The following is a 15,859-nucleotide window of genomic DNA, read 5'->3' on the forward strand; positions in this document are numbered from 1 at the left end:
GGAACATTTTCACTGAAGCAAAGCATTTCATTACAATAGGGTGAATTGCAAGTGATGCCAAAAGCAAAAAATATTGGCTCTAATCTCTAACCATCCATCAAAAAACCACCAACAAGGCACTCTCTGATTACCAGCCCAGACCAGCTCTCTTTCCCAAACCTCTCTTCTTCCCTCCATAAAGAGAGGGTAGAGCAGTGGACAGAGCACTGACCTGGAATGCCGAGGTTACTGGTTCAAAACCCGGGATTGCCTGGTCAAGGCACATATGAGGAACAACAACTACGAGTTGATGCTTCCCACCTCCCCAACCCTTCTCTCTCTCTCTCTCTCTCTCTCTCTCTCTCTCTCTCCTCTCTAAAAAGTCAATAAATAAAATCTTTAAAAAATAATAATAAAATAAATAAGGAGCCCTGGCTGGATAGCTCACTTGGTTAGCGCATTATCTGGAAGCGCAGTGGTGGCCAGTTTGATCCCCAGTCAGGGCACATACAGGAACAGATCAATGATCCTGTCTCTTTCTCTCTCCTTTCCCCTCTCACTGAAATCAATAAATTAGAGAGAGAGAGAGGGTAGAGTCACACCAAATAATGCCTCCCAATCTCACAAGCACTTCATTGCCCTGGGTTCCAGAGAACTTTCCTTCTTCCTCATCAGAAAGGAACTCGATGGGGTTGCTTTCCATGGCGATGGGATTGATGGGATTAAGGAAGAAGAAGGTGCTCGCTCAGCTCAGCGCACAGTCAGACATAGGTTAGAATCTCATTACTGCCCTTAACGAGTGAGTGCTGTGGCCCTGCAGAAGACCCTGGACCTCCCTGGGCCATGGGTTTCCTGTCAGTAATGAGTCCCTCCCTCCTCAGGTGCCTGTGCAGATGAAAGAAGAGAATGAAGGAAAGCAACACGGACAGCTGACTGGTAAAACCCACAATAAATGCTAGACTTCCCTCCCTTACCTACACCCCAGCACAACACTGCACAGACTACAGGAATAGGGAACTCCTCCGTAAGAGGGTATGCAGGGCAGACACCCGAGAAGGCTAGTGTGGGTATAGCCCTGTATGATAGGAATGCCCTGCAGGAAGTAAAGGGGAACGATCATTCTTCAGCTCCTCCCACATCAGGCTTCTTCTTAGCCATAACCCTTTGACATAGACATTGCTATCCACATCGGACAGCTGGAACTGGGCTTGAACCCAGACCACACTAGGCATGTGTGAGAGGCAGTTCTGCTCTTCTGAAACGAACTTTATAAAGGGCAAGGACTAGTTTCCACCACAGGACATCACAGGAACCACTGACAGAAACCCCTGCGTTCCAGGCCTTGCTGGAGGACTGTGTCTCTGTGACTCCAGAGCTGAGTTCAGCAAGAAGATAGGCCAGGCTGACCTTGCTAAGGCTTCCTAAGCCCCTTGCTTCACCTCCATCAGCCCTCAGGGTCCTCCCTGTTAAGGCATCCCTACTCTATAACCTTTGGTATTAGCTAGACCTGAATTTGAAACACACATCCCTCACATATCAACAGGAAGACCTGTTCCTCTTCTGAAAATGGATATATTAAAATGCCTTCCTCTCAGAGTTGCCACAAAGATAAAATAAACCAGTACACTGAAAACACACATAGCATTCATTATGGTAGCTGCTACTGTTACCCTGATGCTTTGGGGGGGGGGGGGGAGAATCAGCCTCATGGTGGCTGAACCACGAGATGATGCTCTCTAGTGGGGAGAGCGGGTCCTTGGGCCCCAGCTGACATGTCTACCCCACACTTCCATACAGGCTGAGCATTACAGCCTGGTTATCTGACATTTTATCCCCCCAATCACCACCACACAGGAAACTACCTGGAAATAACAAGTTAGCTGGGCACTGTGCCCTAACTAGGAAAAAAAGACTAATCAAGGCCAAGGCCAGGGCCTCCCATTCACTGCCATTGATCCACAAACAGGTATTGCTGGTCCCTTCTGTGCTGGGAACTGGGGAGAGAGAAGACCCAGCCCTATCCCAGGAGCTCATAGTATACTTGGGGGAAAAGGCAAGTAATGGCCGTTACGGCAAACAGAAAGGAATGAGGGCCAAGAGTACTTTGGAAGATAAGGAAGGCTCCATGGAGAAGAAGGTATTTGAACTGGACCTTAAAAAGTAGGTAAGACAGGGGGGGAGGCATTCCAGGCTGAACGCACAGCATGAATAAAGGCTACAAATGTGGGGTTTGATTAGAGAACAGAGTAGTCGGGTAAGGCAGGAGGGCTGGGATACCAGAGGCCCGAGGTGAGCACTGGCAATGAAGAGCTAGTGAGCCTGAAGGGCAGGGAACACAAAATAAAGATCATGATTACCACAAAAAAATGGGGGTGGGGTGGGCCTGCAATTTAAAATAGGATGATCACAGAAAGCCTCTTTGAAGTAACACAGGAGGTTAAGGAGCAAGTCACGTGACTACCTGGGGGAAATTTTCAAGCAGAGATAATACCAGTGCAAAGGTCCTGAGGCCACCAGGGTGGTTGCCATGTTGGTAATGCATTAAAAAGGCCAATGTGATTGGGGTGGTAAAAAGGTTAGAAAGTTAAAAAGGAGACAGCTCAACAGAGGCCTTGCAGGGCATGACATAGGCTTGAGCTTTCACTTGGATGAAATGGAGAGCATTGTAGGATTTCTAGTAAAGGAGCAGCGTGATCTGACTTACGTTTTAAAAGGATAGCTCTGAACTGCTCTGTAGAGAATCAATTGCAAGGAGCCAAGGGTGGAAGCAGGGAGACCAGTAAGGAGGATATTGTGGACAGCCAGGCAATATAGGACGACGACTGGAGGTTTCCTCATGTAAAAATGGAGCTTAGGATCCCCACACTGTGTGCAGCCCAACGCTTCAAAACAAAAACAAAACAACAAAACAAAACATTGGTACCTCTGGTCAACAGGATGCCAGCCTGGGGAATGTGGGATTTGGGGGCAGCTCCTTGTGTGTCTGGCACCTGATGCGCAAGAGAAAGCCAAGACAGGTGTGCACCACATCACGCGTCAGGAGAGGGTGAGAACTGACGGAGGGGTGGCTTGCTCCCCAGAGACTGAACAGGAAAGGGTGGGAAGGAGGGTGCCTACTCCCAGTCCTGGAGCGGGTCCTAGGCACACTGCACTGTGTGCGCCCCGGTACGCAACGTCTCCGCCCGCGCAGCTGTGGGTATCGTGTGACCGAGCCACGGTACCCCCCCCTCGTTTCAACACCCCCGCCCACAGCTCTGACCCCTTTGTGTCACTTTCCCTTATTCTCATCTGTCTGCCCGTCCGTCTCCCACAGGTTTCGGCTCGCACGGCCCCGCCGAGATCTCTCTGGCGGGCGCCGTAGCGGCGCAGCCGGGCCCAGGGCTCCCAAGAGGAGAAAATCATGAATGAAATGGATGCAGTGCTTCTGTTCCCCCACCTTCCTGGTCCAGGCAACCTCGGCGCGGGGGCGGTGCCTGCGGGAACTCTGAGCCGAATCGGGGAGAGGGGGCGCCCGAGATCCGAGTCGGGGATTAAGGGTCTGCAAACGGCCCCACTCGGCCCCTGCGCGCTACCAGACCTCTCCGCCCCCCGCCCGCCAGCCCCGCCAGTCCTGCGCAATTCCCGGGAGCGGCGCAAGCCCGCCCGGAGCCAGGGCGGGGCCGGGGCTGAGTTGGGGGTGCCGACCCCACCCCGCGGCTGCGCCGGCGACTCTACAGCTGAGGCGCATTTGGTGGGGCGGTCCGGCGGAGGAGCGCGCACGGAGCGCGGGACTGAGCGCCAGACGGACAAACCGACGGATGGACGCCCCCGCACACGCAGACGCACAGACCTCGGCGCGGCCCCTGTCCCGCACTCACGCGCGCGCATACACACTCACGCAGACACAGTGACACGCAGGTACACGCGCACTCGCGCGCGCACATCCTCCCGCCAGCCTGCCGGCCCGCCCGCTCGCCGGCGCCCAGAGCCCGCTCCAGCCGGTAAGTGTGGCGTTTCCGTCGGCGCCTTTGTGTGGGGAGCCGGAAGGCGGAGGGCACGGGGTTCCTCCCTGAGCGGCCTTGCAAGTGAGACCTCCTTTAGCCCTCAGGACAGCAAAACGGATGCCCGACCCCGCCACGCCCCCATGGGGCTACGGGCGCCCCGGGACTGGGGGAGGGGTTCCCACCTGGGGAGGGGACCGGGCGTTGAAGAGCCGGGAAGGAGCAGCAGTCACTCCCACGGAGCTCTGATGCGATTCCAGGGAGGGATTGGGGTAGTGGTCCCGGGTCCGAGCCTCTGCGGCTGAGGCTGGCGCGCGGCTCTTGGCTGCATCGCCTCTCCAGGGTCTGCAGCTCCAAAGGAAGACTGGAAATCGCCGCTAGCCTGTTGGCTTGTACACTGCGGCTCCCAGCCTTCCCTGCTTCGCCACCCCCGGACCGTGTAGCATAAACTACCCTTTTCCCACCACCACCATATTAAAAGCCCAATGCATTCCCCTCCCCCAGCATGCCCCTTTTTCCTAGATGAGGCCCAGGCTCCTGCAAAACCTACAGATTGTCTGGGTCAGAGCCCCGAGGGGCTACTTCACGAAGGATCACGTGGCTTAGAGGGTCAAGACCAGCGGAACCTTTGGAACTCATTTAACCCCCTCATTTTACAGATGGGGAAACTGAGTCCCAGTGAGATGGTTTGACAAAGGTCACTGGAGAGTTAGTGGCAAAGCCTGCGTTAAAATTTAAGGTTCGTGGCTTTTATACTCATTTCCCCTTTATACAATTCGATTCTAATTCCCATTGAAGCCTCAGAACTCCAAAATTCATCTGAGTGTACCGGCTTAGTCTTTGTAATTCCTGCCCTGTCCCTGCTTGGATCGTCAGGTGCCATCCATTTGCTGCCATCCTTACTGTGGGGAAAAAAAAAAAAAACCAACAAAGGTTAGCCTTTATATTGCCTCTTTCTGCCTCAGAGAACTCTCTTACGCAAGCACTCCGGGTTTGGGATTTAGTTTGGGAGAATGAATCAGTCCTAGAGGAGAGATCAGATACCAGGGTGTTCATCCTGGTTCTCCCAGGAGTCACTGAGCCTGTGTCCTCAGTTGGACCAAGTGATGTAGCATCCAAGGAGTCGTCCCCTCTCCCCACTCTGACCTTACTGCATACCGTCCCAGTCACACTTCCCTCCTCTGTGAAGGCCTAGGTCTTTAATCCAGCCAGGCCCCTTTCATCCCAATCATGTCGGGGCACTTCTTCCTTCTAATGTTTGCTGAGTGTTGCTGACAGAGCTGCTAGGGAAGCTTATGGCCTTAGCAGGCTCTCGTGGCAGCTCAGGGCAAGCCTCCCTCAAGGGCAGTAGAGTGTCCCCACAGCTGGCACAGAGAGGGTGCCCAGAGAGGTAAGGTGAAGGAGTGCAAGCAGGATGGTGACTAGGTAATGTCAGTCACCTTTGAGGAGACTCCATTGGTTGGAATAGTTGGCAAGGAAGGCGATCAATGTTCGTCTCTAGGGGCCTGAGGCTCTTGTCTCAAGAGCTTCCTTCTTGATTGGGGTGAACATCCTGGCATGGATCAGAGCCAGGGTGACCAGTGACGTAATGCCAGGATCCACCATTCATATGGTAGTCCACCTAGATGGTATTGTGCTCCAGAAGCACCATTTGCATAGACTTCATAAGTAGTAGCCCCTGGCTTTTGCAATGCAGAGGCTCCCACCCTGAGAGTGAAGAGATCTGGGTTCCAAGCCCGGCTTCCTCTTCACAGGTTGGACAGTGTTAGTAAATGCTCTTAACATCTCTGGGTCTCAGTTCCTCCATCCAAAAAATAAAATCACTGGATTGAAGAGTTTCAGGGTATCTTTCCAGTCTGAACTGTTGGCGGGAAGTGGGGGGGTGGGTAGACACGACACTTATTTATATAACTGCTGCGGGCCTGGTTTTCCTCTTCTCTTACTCTGTGAAGGAAGAAAAGGAGATGAAATAATGTATGTAGGGTATTTAGCACAGTGCCTGGAGCATAGAAAAGCTCAGGAATTGGTAGCTATTAATACCATTGGGGCCCCAGCTTTATGGCTATACCCTCCACTTCTTTCCTTTTTCAGATTGCCCAAGGACATGAGATTTTAGGGCCTGAAAGTCCCTCTTCCTAAAAATCCCTCCCCTGCAGACCTGTTCCTGGATCTGGGGCTCCGCCAGCATAAGTCATTCATGCAGCCTCCCTGGGAGAAGTTGCATTTTTTTGAATCAGGTATTTTACATTTAAGCGTGATTGAATTTATTAATTTATATAGTGTCAAAGCTTTTCTTACACTCTGTCACTTATACTTAATCCTCATAACACACCCATGAGGTTCATAGAATTATTGTTGCCATTTTACAGATAGGGAAGTTAACTTATTTATGGGGGTGGGGGGAGTACTGTGAAAGTCTCAGAGCTAGAGAGCTGTGCCTCCGATTATCTGACTCCAGATTCTGAACTCTTTCTTCTGTGTCACATAGCCTGTCCTTTTCCAAGACCTGCCCTAAAAGAGAGACTGATAACCCCCTGGAAAGAGTTCAGAAGAAGGAAGGGTTTTATTCAGGGGTCCCCAAACTTTTTACACAGGGGGCCAGTTCACTGTCCCTCAGACCATTGGAGGGCCAGACTATAAAAAAAATTATGAACAAATCCCTATGCACACTGCACATATCTTATTTTAAAGTAAAAAAACAAAACGGGAACAAATACAATACTTAAAATAAAGAACAAGTAAATTTAAGTCAACAAACTGACCAGTATTTTAATGGGAACTATGCTCCTCTCACTGACCACCAATGAAAGAGGTGCCCCTTCCGGAAGTGCGGCAGGGGCCGGATAAATGGCCTCAGGGGGCCGCATGTGGCCCGCAGGCCGTAGTTTGGGGACCCCTGGTTTTATTCTTCTGGAAGATCTGGAGTGGCTTCTTGGAGAAGTCAGGTAGCATTTGAGCTGGGTCTAAATAATTTGTTCAATAGAAGAAAGGGGGGAAATTTTTGCAAGTAGTGAAAACAGCATGAGCAGAGAACAGCTGTGGGGGAGGAAGGTCCTAGAGCAGTGGTCGGCAAACTCATTAGTCAACAGAACCAAATATCAACAGTACAATGATTAAAATTTCTTTTGAGAGCCAAACTTTTTAAACTTAAACTATATAGGTAGGTACATTCCTTATGGAGGCAGTGCCCGCACGTGGTATTTTGTGGAAGAGCCACACTCAAGGAGCCAAAGAGCCGCATGTGGCTCGCAACCAGCGGTTTGCCGACCAGGGTCCTAGGGCACATGTGGAAACTAGAAAGAGGTTCATTTCAACTGGTGCAAAAAGGTCAAAGGAGGAGCAGTGAGAAAGAAGGCTGGGGGGTGGGGAAGACGGTTGCTGGGGGCATGGAGTGCTAAGTTAGGATAGGCCTTTAGTTTTTGTGTATGGGAGAGATATGCTCAAACCTGGCCATTAGGGAACTCTCTGACTGCCCTGTGGAGAAAACCTGCCGGCAGGGAACCTAGGTAAGAAACTGTGGTAGTGGTCCAGGTGAGCGCTAAGGAGGGTCTGGACTGGGGGTTGTAAGAATGAAGAGATAAAGGAGTTGATGCAGGAGGCTGCCTGTCACCAAAATTGGCAGCTGAATGACTGTGTATGCTAGAGGAAGGCAGGAGTGGAAAGTGATGACAAGGTTTTGAGCCTACGTGGCACAGGCAAAGCTCAATGGGGAAGAGTGGGGAGGCTTCGGAGTGGAGGCCATGGATCTGATAGGGAACCATAAAAACTCCTACTGCCAAGCTGGCTCAGCGGGCACCCCAAACCCCCAAACTGTTAAGAGCTGGTTTGTTCATTCTTTTATTCTCAAATATATATAAACATCTGTTACATGCCAGGTTGCTCTAGGGACACATTGTTGGAAAAGACAAACTTCCTGCCCAAGCTCTACCAAGGTAGACAGAAAATAAAATATAAGTAAAGATACAACATTTCAAGGGGGTGAGCAAGTCTCTGGAGATAATTAAGCTGGGGGAGGAGTGACTGGGGACAAGAGTAAAAGAAGATATTGGCTCTTCAATGGAATTGTCTTTAAGGAGGTGATATTTGGATGAATGAAGTGAGGAGGGGACCTGAGGAAAAAGCATTCTAGGAAGAGCAGACCACAAAAGTGGTCTTTACCACTCCCCTGCAACAGGCAGCTCTTGCTACTCCCACATCCCAGAGGAAGAAACAGGCTCAGAAAGGCTCAGACACCGGCCCAGGGCCCGGGGGAGAAGGTGGCAGGACATAGCGTTTCTACCTGTTCTCTCTGCCTCCACATCCATCCTTTTTCCAGAGCACCACGGTTGCCTTAAGGCAGGGGTTGGGAACCTATGGCTCACGAGCCAGATGTGGCTCTTTTGATGGCTGCATCTGGCTCGCAGACAAATCTTTAATTAAAAAAAATAATAATGTTAAAAATATAAAACATTCTCATGTATTACAATCCATTCATTTCCTACCGCTCATGTTCATGGTTGCGGGTGGCTGGAGCCAATCACAGCTGTCCTCCGGGACAACACTAAATTTTTATTGGATAATGCATAGCATACACGGGTTGTTATATGGCTCTCACGGAATTACATTTTAAAATATGTGGCATTCATGGCTCTCTCAGCCAACAAGGTTCCCGACCCCTGCCTTAGGTGTGACCTCAGGATGGTCAGTCTGTCGTGTTTTGAAGGATTCTGCCCGTGACTGAGCCCACTCTAGGCCCCAGGTTTCCAGACGTCCACTGGCACAAGGCAGTGAGAGAATCAACCATTTTCAGCCCAGGACCAGGCTCCATCCTGTATTCTCCATTGGGCACCTGCGTAGGACCAGCGTGATCACTTACCTGCTCGTGTGCCAGTGCCTGTTAGCTCCTGTGCAAAGTGGAGTAATGATGCCTTCTTCACAAGATTCTCACAGGGTCTAATGAAATAAGGGATTGGGAAAGTACATGGCACATCATAGGTATACAGCTGAAACTTACTCAGTCTGAATTTAGACCCTTTCCAACCTTGACTCCTGGTTCCATGTGGCTTATTTTTTTTCTTTCCCATTCCATTTGACTTCCTGGTTCACACTCTTGTCTCTCCTGGCGAAGGAGCCTCAGGCCAGCTAATGCAGCCCCTGCCAGGCCCTGCTTCTGAATCAGTTTTTCTGCCTCTTCCTTCAGATCCTAAAGTACCAGAACCTTCCCAGCCTGTGCTGCCACAGCTAGCTGGGCCTGAGCACAGAGGGTTAAATCAGATACTGGGGTGGGGACTGACAGAGGACTAGACCCTCATTGGAGATGAGCAGGAGCCAGGGGCCCCCTAGCTGTGGGTGGGAGCAAACCTAGCTCTGCACTCCAGCTTTCCCCTCTGTGAGTGCTCCAAGCCCCATGAAAAGTGGTTTTATACGCAGTGAAGCTCAGAACAGATGTCAAAAGGGATCATTCTGGACAATATGGAGCAAGGAACAGGTGGCCCTGGCAGTCCAGGCCAAGGCTTGGCATCAGGGACAGGTAGGGCTGAAACAAGAGGCACATAGAGACCAGAGTACAAAATCATTTGTGAGAGAGTGGGTATGTAACCAGCACAGGCTAGACTGGAATTCTAGCTCCAGGTGGGTGGGGAGAGCTACAAGAGTGGATAGGCCTCCATCCTAGAAGGCAGATGACCAAGACAGAGACTGCCTTCCAGGGCATGAGGCAAAAGGCCAGGTGCTAGGACTGGGCCAGTATCAGAGCCAGACAAGCAGCAGTGAGGCCGAGTATAATTAAAACTCTTAGCAACAGCCCTGGCCGGTTGGCTCAGTGGTAGAGCGTCGGCCTGGCGTGTGGAAGTCCCGGGTTCGATTCCCGGCCAGGGCACACAGGAGAAGCGCCCATCTGCTTCTCCACCCCTCCCCCTCTCCTTCCTCTCTGTCTCTCTCTTCCCCTCCCGCAGCCGAGGCTCCATTGGAGCAAAGATGGCCCGGGCGCTGGGGATGGCTCCTTGGCCTCTGCCCCAGGCGCTGGAGTGGCTCTGGTCGCAATAGAGCGACGCCCCCGGAGGGGCAGAGCATCGCCCCCTGGTGGGCGTGCCGGGTGGATCCCGGTCGGGCGCATGCGGGAGTCTGTCTAACTGTCTCTCCCAGTTTCTAGCTTCAGAAAAATACAAAAAAAAAAAAAAACCTCTTAGCAACAGTAATACTAGTAAACACATAGTGCACTATGTACAAGGTATTTTTCTAAGAGCATCCTGTGTACTCATCACAACAGTGTTATGAGTTAGGTACTATTGCCAGTCCATTTTACAGATGAGAAAAATGAAACAGAGAAGTCAAGTATCTTGCTCAAGATCAGGCAGCTGATGGGGGAGCCTTGGTTCATGCTCAGGCAACCCAATCCCAAAGCCTGTGCTTTGTGGTGATTTGAATGAGCTATTTCTCCATGCTCAAACTCTAGCCCACTTTTTTTTCCCCCAAGAACTATGTCATGAATATCTGCCTGGTGCCTGATAGAGTATTAAGCATGGAGAACAGGAAAGTGTATATAAAAGGCTGTAAACCTAATGGTTTAAATAAGTGCTGGACCTAGGGTTGAGGTAAACTCAGTTTGAAGCCTACTTCTGCCACTTACCAACTGTGTGACCTTGAGCAAGTGACTCAGTCTCTCCAGGTGCCAGCATCCACATGTGTAGGAGGGGGTGATAACTGTGTTTAGCTCATAGTGTTATTGTGAGAAAGGAATGATGTCATGCATAGTGCTTGGTATGGTACCCAGCACACAGTAAACACTCGATTAAAGGAGACTGCAGGGATTAGAAACCACAGGCACCAAGAGATGATTACCAAACAGGCAAGTGAGAACAGAGGGAGGACCCAGGTCTTCTTAAGGGAGTCAGGGAGGGTTCCGCTGGGGTGATGACATTTGAACAGGGTCTTGTAAGAGTCTGAAAGAGTTTTCCGAGCAGAGGTGGGGGAAGGGGCCTTTTCCATTGAGAAAAAAGTGCATTCCAAGGCATTATTCGTAAGAGCAAGCATTTAACTCAGGGTCCCCAGGCTTTTTCACAGGGGGCCAGTTCACTGTCCCTCAGACCGTTGGAGGGCCGGACTATAAAAAAATTATGAACAAATCCCTATGCACACTGCACATATCTTATTTTAAAGTAAAAAAACAAAATGGGAACAAATACAATATTTAAAATAAAGAACAAGTAAATTTAAATCAACAAACTGACCAGTATTTCAGTGGGAACTGTGCTCCTCTCACTGACCACCAATGAAAGAGGTGCCCCTTCCGGAAGTGCGGCGGGGGCCGGATAAATGGCCTCAGGGGGCCGCATGTGGCCCATGGGCCATAGTTTGGGGACCCCTGATCTAACTAAATGGAAATGCTAAATGGAAATACTGGAACACCCCTACAACAAGTGTGATCTCACCTTCACGTTTGTGATTGCCTGTTTCCTCCTTGTAAATCAATCAACAGTTCAAATGCTATAGAAATGTTTACCTGAAACCTATATACTCTTATGGCTCACAAGGTCACCCTATTAAATTTAATTTTATAAAGAAAATACCAAAAAAAAAAAAAAATTAAGCTGTATACCTGGGGAGTGGAGAGGAGGTAGAGAGAGGGAGCCGAAAGGAGTGTTTCCAGTCTTGGAGAACATAGTTAAACCAGATGACCTTTGAACTCTGAAATCCTGCTCTTCAGTTGATCTTATTTTGGGGTTCTGTCCAACACATGGGTAGGACTAGCCACAGCAGGTACTTATCAATACAGTTGAACAAGCTATCAGTAACTGGCTCGGGCTGGGTCCTCCCTCCACACTTGAAGGTGGGGCAGCCTTCGCCCCGGCTCCCGGGCCCAGGGCCTGGTTTCCCTGGTGCTGCGAGCTCCCTCTGCTGGTTTCCTGCTGCTCCACCACCATCCACCTCATTAAACCTTGACAGCCCCAGAATTGAAGCTTGACCTTAAGGAAAGGCCAGCCTAGAGCCCCTCTAGAGGCTGGGCCTCTCCGGCACACTTCCATCTTCCCTTCCCTTGGGTCTCTGCCGCACTCACGCCCCCATCTCCCACCAACAGTGCAGGACAGAAGAGAAGTCATCATTTATCTGGGCACATCCCAAGCAGAGAACACTCAGACCCTGTGTTTAGGATGCAGAACGCTCCAAGTTTGCAGTCTGCTCAGACGTGGGGACAGATGGCTGGACAGTGGACAGCTGGGCATGGAGGGTAGGCAGCTTGGCAGGATAGAAATAGCAGTGAACTAAGCATTGGGAGTCCTGGGCTCAGAGCCTATCTGTTCCACAAGTTTGCTGCATGTATCAGTCTGGGTCCTTTGGCTAGCAACAGAAACTAACTCTTAGTTACTTAGACAGAAATGCTACTCATCAGAAAGCTTTGGGACATGACACAGAATGACAGGTAACTGACCTCTGGTCTTCTTGGGCCCTTCCTGTGACAAGGGACAGGCAGGGCACCAGAAGAAGAGATTGGTAACTCCTAAAATGAAATCAGGATTCTGTTAACTAACTGAAGATAACTGTCCATACACTGTGTGACCTGACACAAATCACTTAACTAACCTCTCTTGCCTTGGTCTTTCTACCTGAACGTTCTAAAGCGGGCCTCTCTCCTCCACGTTTCCAGTGTGCTTCTTGCTGAGCAAGCTCCCTGCCCTGGTCCTAGATGACGTCTTTCCCCATCTTGGAAATGAGTTATGAGCTAACAAGGTGAGTGAGGGTGTGTGTGGTCCATCCCATTAAGGGGGCAAGCCTTCTCCATGTGCATGCTCTGGGACTTGGGACCCATGTGCATGCAGTAGTCAGCCCGACCACTTCTTCTCCTGGAACCAACGTGTCCTCTGTCCCTACACACTGACCATGCAGATGAAAATCTGGATGGCATGTGGGCTCTTCTTGGCCATGGTCTGGCCATCTTCTTCTCCAGGTTGCAAGCTCCTAGCTAGCCTGCCCTTCCAGAGCCGTCAGAGCCACCAACCCCAAGGCCCTGCCGTGTCTTCCATTTGATCTTTAACGTGTATATCTACAGACTCAAGTCCTGTGCTGAACACCTGGAGTGCAGAGGTGGCTGAGGGGGTTGGGATGCTCCAAGTCACTGGAAGCCTGGTGGAGGAGGCAGGTGCACAAACAGCTAAGTATAGCAGCAGAACAAAGTAAGAGGCAGAAGTGTGAGATAAAGGTGTGGGGGAGCCCAGAGAGGGGAGGGCTTGATTCTTCCTGGGAGATCAGGGCGTGTTCCATGGGAGAGGTGACGGTGAGAATGAGTAAGACTGGGCAGAAGGGGAAAGGAAATTCTAGGCTGAGGGAACATCATGAACAAAAAGCCTGGAGGTGGGAGTAGACAGGTCTGATTCAGGAAATGGAGGAGTCTGCTGGGGCCAGGGCTTTCAGAGGGTGGTAGGGGCTCCGTATCAACATTGGGGGGTGTCTAGAGGGCCCTGGCGGCCTCAAGAGTGTGAAGCCCAAGGTAGAAGGCATGTCAGCCTGGGGTCGCATCAGGAGGTTCCTGGGGGCTTAGCGTCCTTCCCAGGAATACTGGCTTCGGCACCCAAGCTGCTCCTCTACATCCCACCCCAAACCCGTAAGCTATTACTCTGTGTAAGTCCTGGGCACAGCTGGCATCTACTCATCCCCCATCTCACCCGCAGAGAGAGGTGAGGTGCCCCTCACCCATCCTGGACAGAGCTCTGAAAGAACATACCACCCTGCCCACAGCAGTCGCCAGTCCTGCCCCCCTCCCCCAGCCTCCGGGCACAGCCCTAGAAGATGGGGCAGTCTCCAGCAGCCAGCACGGGTAGAGTAGCTGCATGGTCTTCAATTACCTTCCCACATACGAGTGAACAGACGGTACCAGGGACCTAAGAGTCCTACTGCTTATTGTATAGATGAGGCCAGAGGATCCCATGGTGAGAGAGGGTTTCCCAAAGTCATAAGCGTGTTGAGGGCAGAATTTGAAAGAGACTTTTGGTTCATAGCAGCACTAGTCACAGTAGCCAACAGGTAGAAGCAACCCAGCTGTCATCGCCTGATGAAGGGATAAATACAATGTAGTATGTTCTTACAGTCAAATATTCAGCCAGAAAGGAGTGAACTGTTACAACTGGATGAACCTGGGAAATGTTATGCTGAACAAAAGGAGCTAGACACAAAAGATCACACACTGAATATGACTTCATTTACATGAAATGTCTAGAATCGGCAAATGGATAGAGACACGAAGCAGACTGGCGGTTGTGAGGGGCTGGGAGAGGGGAGAATGGGCAGTAACTCCCTGCTGGGTGTGGGGTTTCCTTCTGGGTTGATGAAAGTGTCTGGAACTAGATCGTGGTGGTGGTTGCACAACACTGTGAATGTGTTAAATGCCAGTGAATTGTACACTTTAAAATAGTGAATTTTATATTATGTGAATTTCACCACAATAAAAAAAAGGGGGAGTTGTTTGGAACCAAATCAGATCATAAGCTGGGTCTAATGTCCATTTCTCAAACATAGCTGCTGGCTCCACTTCCTGTCACAGACCTTCCCAGCCCAGGCCATGGGTGGAGGAGCCTGTGGCACCTCTCAGTGTGGGAGAGCCCCACGGTCGAGTGGAAGAGGGCTGCCCCCCCGCTGGAGGCAGGATTGCTGGCGGCCGGGCCTGCTTCTTGCTCATGCCCCTCTGCTGAAGCCCAGCCCCCATCATTCCCCATCCCACTGACCACCCTGCGTCCAGTGACTGCTAAGCATTCCATACATCTCGGGCCTCTGTGCCTGGCTCTTGCTGTGTGCACTACTCAGGAAGGTCTTTCCCTTGGAACCGCCTCATCCACCTAGAAGCATCCTTTAGAAACCAGCTCCTGTCTTTCCCTTGAAGGAGACTTCTTCCTCCTCCCGCCTCCTCACCATAAGCTGAGCTGAGCCCTTTCCAAGGTCACGTGCCTGTGTCAATTAAAGCAGGTGTGGGTGCATCGTGTTCGCACATGTGTCTCCCCAGGAGGACTGGGAGCTGTGGGGGGAGGGGCCTGGCTCTTCGTCGCTGTATTCCTGGGACAGCTTTGGTGCCTTGCTCATAGGAGGTGCTCAGCAAATGCTTGTTGAATGAAGCAGTGGCCTTGTGAAGGTTTTCCGCCCTCCCAGACAGTCTCCATCACTGAGAGAGGGACAGGCTAGGTGATGTCCCTTCATCCCTTCATCTCTAGAGTTTTCTGGCTTGAAGAGCAGCGTGGTGGGCCACTCCAGCAAGTTGCTGCCTGTTGTCAGGGCCAGTTTTCTGCTCCTTTGCCCACTGATAGAACTGGAGAAGATAGAAGAGCCTGTAGCAATCCGCTGCACGCAGCTATTTCTGCTCTTGGCGAGGAGGAAGGAAGGCGATGCCCAGAGACTGGGCTTCTCCATTTAGCCTGAATGGACCCTCTCTTCTCTTTGAGGATCCAATTAAGACCTTCCGCTGGACAGCCTAGACATGTGGGTTTGGGCTGAGAGTACCTGGAGTTAACCTGACCGCAGGACCGAGCAGCAAGTTCTTGCTCCACTTTCCTCCACAAACGCAAGGTGCTACTCTTTTCTGCTTTTCTGATTATGAAATTAGTCATTTTCTAGGAAGCTTATTTATAGAGCCCTCTGCACACACGCAGCACCAAGCTATTCTGAACATGGCTTGGGGCCGGAGAGGCTTAAGGTGCAAAAGCATCTGTGAGTCATCCCTGGAGCCCCTTCCATTGGTATATGGATACCTCTGTGTACCCAATCAGGGGCCAGCCCTCACGGACTGTCCTCGGGCCGGAGTGCCCTCTAGGCTGAAGAAGAAGCTCTTTCTCAGGATCGGGAGATTAGGGATAGGCATTTTTTATCCCAATTTCCATGACGGTGATGTATGACCTGGGGCAAGTCAGACCCCCATTTTATGCCTTTTTCCTCTTCTGCAA

At 51.0% G+C, this 15,859-nt stretch overlaps 1 protein-coding gene across 7 annotated transcripts in view; it reads left to right on the plus strand.

The window, feature by feature from the left end:
* Nucleotides 1-3,446: 3,446 nt before the first annotated feature.
* The window catches only part of PTPN5 (protein tyrosine phosphatase non-receptor type 5), a 63,377-nt gene continuing 50,964 nt past the window's right edge, over nucleotides 3,447-15,859 (plus strand). Inside the window, exons 1-4 of one of the 7 annotated variants that reach the window (XM_066364627.1) lie at nucleotides 3,447-3,959; nucleotides 4,619-4,698; nucleotides 6,051-6,196; nucleotides 12,557-12,665. In XM_066364627.1, coding sequence (XP_066220724.1) covers nucleotides 12,622-12,665 — 44 coding nt within the window. In that variant the 5' untranslated portion in view covers nucleotides 3,447-3,959; nucleotides 4,619-4,698; nucleotides 6,051-6,196; nucleotides 12,557-12,621. The remainder of the gene's footprint in view (nucleotides 3,960-4,618; nucleotides 4,699-6,050; nucleotides 6,197-12,556; nucleotides 12,666-15,859) is intronic. The other 6 variants (XM_066364626.1, XM_066364607.1, XM_066364599.1 and 3 more) reach the window with 6 other exon arrangements.

The sequence above is a fragment of the Saccopteryx leptura genome, chromosome 1 (assembly GCF_036850995.1).
Source record: "Saccopteryx leptura isolate mSacLep1 chromosome 1, mSacLep1_pri_phased_curated, whole genome shotgun sequence".
In the NCBI taxonomy this organism is placed as follows: domain Eukaryota; kingdom Metazoa; phylum Chordata; class Mammalia; order Chiroptera; family Emballonuridae; genus Saccopteryx; species Saccopteryx leptura.